We start from the raw sequence: 12,447 nt of genomic DNA, 5'->3' as shown, positions 1-12,447 counted from the left end.
TTCATACTCCTTACATCCTCATTGTCAGTCTTCATTGGTGTCTGCATCCCTGGGCTATGCATAGCCTTCCGATTCTAATGCACAACTGGCCACCTTTGACTCCTGACCCCAGTTGGTTCTCCAGGATATGAATCTCTGCTCTTCCTCCATCGAAACCTGGCTTTTCCACATACAGTATCGGAAATTCCCATTCTTGTAAATTGCCCTCATAACAATCACCACTAGGAGTTCCCCTGCCCTATGGGCAGGTTGAAATCCTACTTTTCCCTTACTGTGTTATTCTTGGCCTGACATTCATGAGCCAATCTAATTTTCAAATCAAATATATACTGAATGCCTTACTCACATTAATATTCTTTATTTAAAAGCCTCATCTCCTCCCCTATGGCTATTCAAATCCAGTACAGCCTAGCTCAAAATATGAGGCATGACCTAACTTTAATTCCAAATAAGGCTAATCTCTGCCTTCTCTGGATTTCTGTAACATGACTGTTTTACAAGTATTGTTTGCACGTAAACATTTCTTACCTTATACTTTGCTAATGATTAGGTAGAATGATTAGCACAACAAAGAAACTCTCTCTCAAATTAGTTTTCATTTTTATATGTAAAGAATTATTTCTTCCCATGAACTGTAAGCAGATTGAAAACAGCAAAGCTTTGCTTTTCACTTTGTATTCATCTCCTTTGCACAGCACTTTGCATATAATAGATAATAAATACTTACCTATTGTCTGGAAAAGTTTGTTCTCTTCCTCCTGATGTTCCATATTAAAGCTGACATGGCCTAAGGTCTCTAGGAAAGAGTCCTAACATTTCTTCTCTATCACTGGTCATGTTCTCTATCATTTGTTAGCATTTAAGGTGCAGACTTCAAAGGTATTTTAAAGTGTTTTATGCCTTCCCACCCATCATTAAAAATTAATAAATTTTGTCACTCAGCCATTTACAAAACAATCTAATATCACAGAGTATTTTATTTCCTTCTACATGAAAACCATATCCTATTTCCTTCTACATAAAAACCAAATCAAAAAGATTCCTCTGTGAAACGTCTCCCACTTAAGGTGAATTTAATCCTTTTGAAACATAAACATTCTCAATATAGGTATAAAAAATAAAACAATACAGGTATAAAAAATACATCTATGTAATAATCCTCTTCCTTCATTAATTTATTCTTTTATTCAAAGACTAGTGTTGAGCACCTACTATGTATCAATCACTACACATAATCAATTCTAAACATCAGATGTTGATTTACAAGTATTAATCTTGTTACATGTAGTCAACACAACTGATTTTCGAGCTAATTATCAAATATTTAACTTGTCCAAGCCCCTTAAGAATTCCTCTTTCTCAGTCTAGATAACTCTACCAATTTTGCTTTTCTCCCTCATACATTGAGTGAGTGAAGTAAAAACTGCTAGAATCTTGTTCAATTGTAGACTTGTTGTAGGTACTTAACCACTCAAAAGAGCTATCTTATAGAAATTAAATTATTCCATTAAGAGGCTCACTTTTTCTAGAATCTTGAAATAGGAGAATTCATAAATTTAACCAAAACTTCTGAGTTGAAGCTTATGATAATATCTTGACAGCTATACAGGAGGAAGAATAGTTGATAACTATCAATTATGTATAAGAAGTAACTGATTATTTTAAATAATATTACACATTTGGAAATACATTTGAAAATAAAGGGTCTTATGGACTTAGGTTACTCATAAGGAAGAAACTACAAGAAATGTCAACTATTAAAATGTATTGCAAGGAACTCATGTTCTTTGCAGATATTTTAGAACAGTAGTAATCGAAAGAGATGGTTTATTTATGAATTTAGAAATCTGTATATTTTTTAATTCAAATGCTATATGTTCTTCCTAGTTTCTATATGCCAATATTAGCTTATAGTAGTATACTTCTACTCACCTTTACAAGGCATATGGCAGATAGATTATTTTCATGGTCATTATCATTTTTGAGATTAATTGCATCTTCACAAAGTCCTCTTATATAAAGCAAACAGGCTTGAAATAAGTCATCAGCCAAAAAAAGATGGTGGTACAAAAATGATCTGAAAGTTAAAAAATTTCTACAAATTTATCTCTCATTCAAAATGAATAAAATTAATTTAGAGGTAAGTAGTATGGTTTAGGTAATATCCTTATAGTCAAAATGTTTTACATCTACCCCATTTTAAATGATAATGATTAGTAAGCATTAGGGGTTGTGTTTGGATGATAATGTTGTAGGCAAGGCTTTGGGGACTAGATGTGTTGAATAAGAACAAAAGAGGAGGGGGAACAAGTAATGACATTCTATTATGCCACTGAGTTCTAATTTTGAAATATGAGGAAGTATTATCTAAAATGAATTATATGTCCTCAATGTATTAAATTCACTAAATCAAAATAAATTCCTTCAATGTACTTTTTTCCCAATTATAGGAAAAAATACTAACTGGATTACAGACCATTGGGAGAATGTTTCTTAAAATTTCCAACTACTTATATCCTAAAATAAAGAAGATGGGCCCTTTTCTTTTCTGTCTTTTTCTACTAGTCTAAATAATGATCACAAAGGTGAGACAAATCACTACTAACTACACTGGAAATAACAGAAAGACAGAACTTGGGGAGAAAAGGGCAGAGCAGAAGAGATGAGGTTCCTTAAAAATTGGATCAAGTAAAGCAAACTTCCCTGTGCACCAGTGTGTAGAGAAGAGAGGGCCTTCTGCCCTGAATCATCCCTTTGGAGTGGCTGATTTTTAAGGGTTATCAAGCTCATAAATATACAGAAAATATAATAATCAGAAATTATCTCTTCCCTCTTTCTATTTTATAGTTGAGGGCTTTATATATTATAAAGCTAGTGAATTTTAAGCTTCATGGGTTCATCATTTTCACTGCCTATTCTAAAGTCCTGTACTATTTATCTTAAAGAACCCTCCCAATTATATAAGCCTCACATAACATAAAACTACTCCTAGACACAGAAGAATTTGATGACATCCCTTTAAGTATCTGATACAGAAAAGGAGATTATGCTAAAGACATGTGGCACATCACGGAAAGTAAAATATCACAAAAAGCAAATACGATCTCAGTATTTATTAACAAGAGGTTGACTATCAAAATTTAGGTAATAATAGACTCACATTATTCAGTGTTTGTTTAAAGTTTTCTTTTTTTCCTTTAAAAATGTACTAAATTTTGGTTTGCATATTTCGACATAGATATGAAAGTGGGGAAGGTGCACATAAAAGTAATTATAAGAATGGAAAACATGAAAAAATTTATAGCTGTAATGCATTATCTGACAGGAGAAAAATAGCACATCGACTAATGACTGTCTTCAAGCATAAGTATTATAAGGAACTCACCACAAATTTCTATTTTATTACCAAAGAAAACAAAATACATTCTACACAACATAACTCACACACACACTAGAACTGCGTGGTATTAGGGAACATACCACAAAAGACTATTACTACTCAGGTACTGGACTCCAGGAAAAATGAAATAGACATACTTTTCACTGTTCTTCCTGCTCAGCACAACTAAAAACTCTGCATATTACATTAAAGCCGACATAACAAAACATTGAAGGGTGGGGAAGAAAAGGCAAAGGTGTCTAGAAATGACATGGTGGTAAGTTCCCTGTGTTTTCTTTTTGCCCAATATATCCCAGACTTGAAGCTGAAGAAACCAGTAACCTAGAAATGCCAATGGGTGCAGATTAAGAAAAAAAAAGTCCATTGTCTAGGTAAAGGACCAGGACAGGGGCAGCCTACCATGACAGAAACTTTTATTCAGTAACTATTCTATTCCAGCCAAATACCATAGGGAAAAAAGGGTGAGTGGGAAGCCTAGAGTTCCACTCTTGGAGAATTGTTATAAAGCACCCTTAATGCCTCCACGGAGAGTTTTCAGGGAAAGCGAAGTAGGGAGCTTGGACACTTGTCCCCAGTGGGTGGTAATATGTAAAGAAATAGAAGACATAAAGAAGAACCAAATGGAAATTTTAGAATTAAAAAATACAATGACAGAAATACAAAAAACTCAATGGATTAACTCAATGATAGAACGAAGTAGACAGAGAAACAAATCAGTGAACTGACAGAAAAACAGAAATTATCCAATTCAAACAACAGCAAAAAAAAAAAAAAAAAAATGAGGGAAGTGAATCGCTTGAACCCAGGAGGTCGAGGTTGTAGTGAGCTGAGATCATGCCACTGCACTCCATCCAGCCTGGGCAACAGAGTGACCATCTCAGAAAAAAGAAAAAAAAAAAAGAACAAATCTACATTCACCTGTGGAATTACAAAACTGATCTAGCATTTGTGTCTGAAGTCCCAGAAGGAGAGGTTAAAGAAGACAGGGCTTAAAAAAAATAAAAAATACTTGAAGAAATAATGGCTGAAACATTCTAAATTTGTCAAAAGAAACACAAACCTAGAGATTCAAGAAGCTAAGGGAACTCAAAACAGGATAAAGACAAAGAAATCCACAACCAAGACACATCAAAGTCAAACTTCTGAAAACTAAACACAAAGAAAAAAAACCTTGAAATCAGCAAGAGGAAAAACACTTTATCTATAGGAGAAAAACAATTCAAATGACCATGGAGGTTAGAAGTGACACAATGTTTTTCAAGTGCTGAAAGAAAGGAACTGTCAACCCAGAATCCTATATCTAGCAAAAATGTTCATGAATTAAGAGGAAATTAAGACATTCTAAGACAGAGGAAAAGTAAAAGAACTTGTGTACTAACAGACCTACACAAAAAATATGTCTAGAGAAAGTTCTTTAAACAGAAATCAAACAACCAAACAATAAAAGAAGGAACACTACATTAAAAAGGAAGAAAAAACATGATAAACAAAAATATAAGCAAACAGAATATTCCTCTCATGAGTTCTCTAAATTCTATTTGATGATAGAAACAAAAATAATAACATTGATAAAGTTTCAAATGTATGCATAAAAGCTAAGACAATATATTACAAACAGGAAGGTAAAGAAACATGAAGGTTGCTACATGTTCAAACTGATAAAATTATAACACCAGTAGACTGTAATGTATATATAATCTTATACTACAGCAGCCATTAAAAAAGCTACACAAAGAGATACATTGAAAAATACTATAGATAAATTGAAATAGAATTCTTAAAAATGTTCAAGGCAGGAAACATAAAACATAGAAACAAACAGCAGAGAGAACTAACAGAATAAAAAAAAAATGGCTTATAACTTAAAGCCCATATAAATAATCAGATTAAATTTAAATAGTCTAAATATGGCAATTAAAAGACAGAGATTGGTAGAATGGGTTTTAAAATATGGCATAGGTTAGGCACAGTGGCTCACACCTGTAATCTCAGCATTCTGGGAGGTCGAGGCGGGCAGATCACCTGAGGTTGGGAGTTCGAGACCAGCCTGACCAACATGGAGAAACCCTGTCTCTACTACAAATACAAAATTAGCTGGGCGTGATGGTGGGCGCCTGTGATGCCAGCTACTTGGGAAGCTGAGGCAGGAGAATGGCTTGAACCTGGGAGACCAAAGTTGTGGTGAGTTGAGATCTTGCCATTGCACTCTAGCCTGGGCAACAAGAGTGAAACTCCATCTCGAAAAAAAAAAAAAAATGTATGGCACAACTGTATGCTGTCTATAAGAAACTCACTTCAAATATAGGCATATCAAAAGTAAAAGGATGGAAAAGATATATTGTGTAAACACTAATCAAAAGAAAACATAGTGGCTATATTAAAACCAAATAAAGAAAACTACCAGTACAAAGAACAAATAAAACTACCAGAAATACTGAGGGACACTATACAATGTTAAAAGCATCAATCCACCAAGAAGATAGAGTAATTCTAAGCGTGTATGCATCAAACAATAGGGTTGCAAAATGTCCAACAAAAACTGAACTGAAAGGAAAAGGAGACAAATCCACAATTATAGCTGGAGACCAGCACTCTCTCAACAACTGACAGAACAACTAGGCAGAAGATCAGCAAAGATCTAGAAAGCTAAACAACTTTATCAACCAAGTGGGTCTAAGCAGTGTTCTACAGAATACTCCACCCAACAACAGAAGAATACACAATCTTTTCAAGTTCCCATGGAACATATATCATATAAAGACCATATCCTGGAAACAACAACAACAACTCAACAAATTTTTAAAAAATCATACAGACTGATTTCTCACCACAATGAAATCAAACTAGAAATTAGTAACAGGAAAAAAACAAAATCTCTAAACACTGGAAATTGAACAAAACACTGCTAAATGGGTCAAAGAGAAAGACTCAAGGAAAATTAAAAATTCAGTGAACTGAATGAAAATACAACATATCAAAATACGTGGTATACAGCTAAACCAGTGCTGACAGAAATTTATAGCACTGAATGCTTACATTAAAGAGGTATTACAAAATCAATAATCTAGGCTTTCACTTTAAGAACTTAGAAAACAAAGAACAAATGAAACCCAAAGCAAACAGAGGAAAGAAATTATTTCATTGATAGGAGCAGAAATCAATGAAATGGAGAAAAGAAAAACAATCGAGAAAAATTAATGAAACAAAGAGCTGATTCTTTGAAAACATCAATAAAGCAAACTTCAAATAAAATTGAAAAAAAGTGAAAAGACACAAAGTATCAGGAACAGGAATGAAACAGGATATCAAGATTGATTCTGTAGACATCAAAGGTATCATAAGGGAATATTATGAATAATTCTATACATAAAACTGACAACTTAGATGAAATGTACCAATTCCTCAAAAAACACAAACTACAACAACTCACCCAATATGAAACAGATAATCTCAGTAGCCCTATACCTACCAAGAAAACTGAATTCATAATTTATTTATTTATTTTATTTTTTTTTTTTAATTTTTTTTTTTTTTTTTTTTTGAGACGGAGTCTCGCTCTGTCGCCCAGGCTGGAGTGCAGTGGCGCGATCTCGGCTCACTGCAAGCTCCGCCTCCCGGGTTCACGCCATTCTCCTGCCTCAGCCTCCTGAGTAGCTGGGACTACAGGCGCCCACAACCGCGCCCGGCTAATTTTTTGTATTTTTAGTAGAGACGGGGTTTCACCGTGGTCTCGATCTCCTGACCTTGTGATCCGCCCGCCTCGGCCTCCCAAAGTGCTGGGATTACAGGCGTGAGCCACCGCGCCCGGCCTGAATTCATAATTTAAAAACTTCCAAAGAAGCAATCTCCAGGCCCAGATTACTTCACTGGACATTTCTACCAAATGCTTAAAGAAGAATTAACACAGATATCAGTAAAGGGTCAAAATACAGGGTCTCAGGACTTTATTACCTCCCACAGAAAGTTAAACTAGCAACTATTCACAAACAAGAACACCTTTGTGTTCCCAAAACTTGGGAAGGCCTGAGAAAGCTGCATGGACCACAGAACACAGAACCAAAAAAAAAAAAAAAAAAGAAAAAGAACTGCCTTTGAAGGATAAGAGAACTTATCTCACTTTGATCCCACTGCCCTTCCTTTCCCCAAGATGGCTCACTGCAATAAAGAAAAAATTTCCCAGGGCCCACAGTTTCTACAGCAGGAAAATAGAATAGAAAGCAGACATCCCATTTCCCTGGCATTCTGATATGCTTCCCAAGAAGTCTACTTCAGTCTCACTTCTTAAGGAACACAGAGGGTAACAGCATGGCTAGACCACCTGGGGTCAGGTAGAGATAAAGCAAGGAGACAGAGCCCATGGCAATTAGCCTGCAGATCTTGATGGCAGCTCTGTGTACCTGCCAGAGGTAGCACGCAATCTGAGGTACCAGCTAACAGCATAGCTCCCTCACAAATCCTAGCTAGTCACTCTCAGAAGTGTTGGAAAATTCTACCTGGCTTATATCCCTAGATGGCTCAGCCTCCAGTCCAGCCTCAGACCCTGCCCCAACGCCCCATACAGGGAGAGAAATACCCACCACACTGCAATGTAACAAAGCACAGAAGCTAGTTCTTCCACACCCAGAAGGTTAAATAACACTCAGTTCAGGCTCAAAGCCCACCCCAAGGCCCTGCATAAGCAGGAAGGCAAACCTTGTCTGTGTATTATGTACTAGGCATAGCAGCTGGTCCCCTCCATCCTAAGCAGTGACTCCACCTAACCTTGCAGCTCCTCTCACAACCCCACCCAACTGCAGTGGTGGTACCATTAGGCCAGGGAATATATGTTGTGGCTCAGCCAGATAAAAGACAATTGCAGTGTCCAGCCAGCAGTTCTGCTTGATTGCAGAGCTCAGTCGGGGTCTCACCAGAGAGTAGAGTCCAGCCAGCTTCCCTACCCTAATCAAAGACAGCAGCTCAGCCGGGTGTGGTGGCACATGCCTGTAGTCCCTGCTACTCGGGAGGCTGAGGCAGGAGAACTGCTTGAACCCGAGAGGCAGAGGTCGCAGGGAGCTGAAATCGCGCCAGTGCACTCCAGCCTGGGCAACAGAGGAAGACTCCGTCTCAAAAAACAAAACAAAACAAAATGCTCAACATCACCAATCATTAGGGAAATGCAAATTAAAACCATAATGATCTAGCCAAAGTCCAGCCTATTAAAAAACACAATGAAATATCACCTCCGAAAGGCTACTATCAAAAAAATGAGACATAAACGAGTGTTGGCAAGGATTTGGAGAAAAGGGAAGGTTAATACAATGTTGTGACAATATAAATTAGTACAGCCATATGGAAAACTGTATGGAGGTTCCTCAAAAAACTAAAAATAAAGTCACCATACTATTCAACAATCCTACTTCTAAATATTTACCCAAAAGATTTGAAATAAGTATGTCAAAGAGATATCTGCACTTCCACATTCACTGCAGCACTATTCACAGCAGCCAGGTTATGGAATCAACCCAAGTGCCCATTAACAGATGGACAGATAAAGAAAATGTGGTATCTATATGCAACGGAATACTATTCAGAAAGAAATTCTGTCATATGACACAACATGGATAGAATCGAAGAACATTATGTTAAGTTAAATAAGCCAGGCACAAAAAAACAAATGACACATGTTCTCATGAGCAGAATCTCAGGCAATCAAACTGAAAAAAGCAGGGAGTAGGATGGTGTTTACCACAGGCTGAGGGTAGGGGAAATGGGGGAGATTATGGTCAAAAGATACAAAGCCTCAGATGGGAAGAATAAGTTGTTTTGAGATCTATAGCACGGTGTGGTGAATATAGTTAATAATGGTGTGTACTGTATATTTTGAAAGTGCTAAGAGTAAATTTCAAATGTTTTCACCACAAAAATATAAGTGTTTGAGGTGATAAATATGTTAACTAGCTTGATTTAATTATTCCACATTGTATTCATAAACTTTAACATCATTTTGTACCCTAAATATATATAACTATAATCTGTCAATGTAAAATAAAAGTAAATAAATATATAATATCTTTTAAGACAGAAAAAAAGAAAAATTAATACCAATTCTGCACAATCTCTCCTGGAAAACAGGAGGAAGAAGAAACACTTCCTAGTTCATTTTATGAAGCTAGTAAAATCCTGATATCAAAACCAGGCAAAGTTAAAAACAAAAAAAAAACACTACAGACCATCATTCCTCATGCAAAGATCCGTAGCAAAATATTATCCAAGAAAATTCTCTAAAATATGTAAAAAGAATTATGCATCATGACCAATAGGGATTTATTCCAGGGATGCAAAGTTGGTTTTGTATCCAAAAATCTATCAATGTACTTTACCATATTAATAGACAAAAGAAGAAAAAAATCACATGATCAAATAAATTTATACAGAAAAAAGCATGTGACAAAATTTAGCACACTTTTAGGATAAAAACTCTCAGAAAAATAGGAATAGAGAGAAACTGCCTCAACTTGACAAAGAGCATTTATTAAAAATCTATAGCTAACATTTTAATAGTGAAAGGCTCAATCCTTTCCTTTAAGATAGGGAAAAAGTCAACAATGTCTATTCTTCACCACTCTTATTCGACATAATGCTGGAAGTTCCATCCATTATATAAGGCAAGAAGAGAAAATAAAGCCGTATAGATCAGAAATGAAGAAATAAATTGTCCCTATTTACAGATAACCAATATTCTATATAGAATATCCCAAAAAATATACAAAAAACTCCTAGAACTATTAAGTGACTTCAACAAGGTTATAGCGTATAAGATCAATATATGAAAATCAATTTGTTTCTATATACTAGCAATGAATGCATGAACATGTAAATTAAATACTCAATCTCATTTATAATTACTTGACATAAAATGAAATAGTTACAAATCTAACAAAACATTTCTGGTGATTAAATTTATGTGTGAACTTGAGTGAGCCAGCAGTTGCCCAGATTTTTATTTAAACATTATTTTGGGTCTTTCTCTGAGGTATTTCTGGATGAGATTAGTATCTGAGTAGGTAAACTGAGTAAAACAGATTGCCCTCTCCAGAGGGGTTGGGTCTTGCTATGGTTTGAATGTTCCCTCTAAAATTCATGTTGTAATTTAATTACCACTGTGATGATATTAAAAGGTAGGACTATTAAGAGTGTTAAGGTCATTAGGGCTCTGCACTCATGAATGGATTAATGCCATTATTGAGGGAATGCATTATTACTGCTGGAGTAGGCTCCTGATAAAAAAGAAGAGTTCAGGCTGGGCACAGTGGATCACACCTCTAATCCCAGTAATGGAAGACTGAGGCAGAAGAATAAGGAATTTCAGACCAGCCTGTGAAACACAGTGAGACTGTATCTCTAAAAATGTTTTTAAAAATCAGCCAGGTATGGTGGTACATGCCTGTAGTCCCAGCTACTTGGGAAGCTGAGGTGGGAGGAGGGCTTGTGTACAGGAGCTTGAGGCTACAGTGAGCTATGATCACAACACTGCACTCCAGCCTGGCTGACAGAGATCCTCCTAAAAATATATATTTGTAATAGAATAATTTATATTCCTTTGGGTATATACCCAATAATGGAATTGCTGGGTCAAATGGTATTTCTGGTTCTAGAGCTTTGAGGACTCACCACACCATCTCCCACAATGGTTGAACTAATTCACATTCCCACCAACAGTACAAAAGTGTTCTTATTTCCCCACAGCCTTTCCAGCATCCATCGTTTCTTGACTTTTTAATAATCGCCATTCTAACTGGCATGAGATGTGGTTTTGATTTGCATTTCTCTAATGTTCAGTGATGTTGAGCTTTTTTGTGTATGTTCACTGCAGCACTATTCACAATAGCAAAGACATGGAATCAACCCAAATATCCCTTAATGATAGACTGGATAAAGGAAATGTGGTACATATATACCATGGAATACTTTGCAGCCATTAAAAGGAACAAGATCATATCTTTTGCAGGGATATAGATGGAGCTGGAAACCATTATCCTGCAAACCAACGCAGGAAAAACAACCAAACACCGCATGTCCTCACTTATAAGTGGGAGTTGAACAATGAGAACACATGGACACAGAGAGGGAAACAACACACACTGGGGCCTGCTTAGAGGTGGAGTTGGGGGAGGGAGAGCATTAGGAGAAATAGCTAATGCATGCTGGGCTTAATACCTAGGTGGTGGGTTCATAGGTGCAGCAAACCACCATGGCACACATTTACCTATGTAACAAACCTGCACATCCTGCACATGTACCCCAGAACTTAGCTCACACCTGTAATCCTACCACTTTGGGAAGCTGAGGGAGGTGGATCACAAGGTCGGGAGTTCAAGACGAGCCTGGCCAACATAGTGAAACCCCATCTCTACTAAAAATACAAAAAATTAGCTGGTTGTGGTGGTAGACGCCTGTAATCCTAGCTATTCAGGAAGCTGAGGCAGAAGAATCGCTTAATCCCAGGAGGCGGGGGTTGCAGCGAGCCAAGATTGCACCACTACATACCAGCCTGGGTGACAGCGCAAGACTCCATCTAAAAAAAAAAAAAATTTAAATAACTAAACTAAAATAAAATAATTCAACATGATTTCCTCTGTCTCACAAGCTTGCTTGCTTGCCCTTCTGCCTTCCACCTTCTTCCATGGAACGACCCAGTACAAAGGCCCTAACCAGATGCCAGTTGTCAAGTTCTTGAACTTCCCAGCCCTCCAGACCCATAAGACAAATACGCTTCCTTTTCTCCACAAATGATCCAGTCTGTAGTATTTGCTATAGCAATACAAAATGAACTGAGACAGGCCTCATCCAATTCATTGAGGCCTGAATAAAACAAAAATACTGAGTAAGAGACAATTCTGTTTCTCTCTTCCTGTCCTCAAAGCTGACACAATGGCTTTCTCCTGTTGTTGGATTTGAACCTGGACTGGAACTTAAATCACTGTCTCTGTTGGTTTTTAGGCCTTTGGAGTCAGACTAGAAGGGGAATTATACTATACCATCAGATCTCCTGGGACTCTAGTTTACCA

The 12,447-nt window shown here is 36.6% G+C and overlaps 1 protein-coding gene across 13 annotated transcripts in view; it reads right to left on the bottom strand.

Moving 5' to 3' along the window:
* Window positions 1–12,447, bottom strand: part of LOC105478882 (dynein axonemal heavy chain 14) — a 524,402-nt gene that overhangs the window by 447,819 nt on the left and 64,136 nt on the right. For all 13 annotated transcript variants that reach the window (XR_011614730.1, XR_011614739.1, XR_011614743.1 and 10 more), the window contains exon 9: window positions 1,933–2,077. Coding sequence is in view for 9 of the 13 variants with exons in the window: in XM_071081203.1 (XP_070937304.1) it covers window positions 1,933–2,077 (145 nt within the window). In the remaining 4 variants the exon portion in view is untranslated. The remainder of the gene's footprint in view (window positions 1–1,932; window positions 2,078–12,447) is intronic.

Source organism: Macaca nemestrina, chromosome 1 (assembly GCF_043159975.1).
Source record: "Macaca nemestrina isolate mMacNem1 chromosome 1, mMacNem.hap1, whole genome shotgun sequence".
In the NCBI taxonomy this organism is placed as follows: Eukaryota; Metazoa; Chordata; class Mammalia; order Primates; family Cercopithecidae; genus Macaca; species Macaca nemestrina.
The sequence above is the reverse complement of the archived record's forward strand: the minus strand, read 5'-3'. Positions and strand labels throughout refer to the sequence as shown.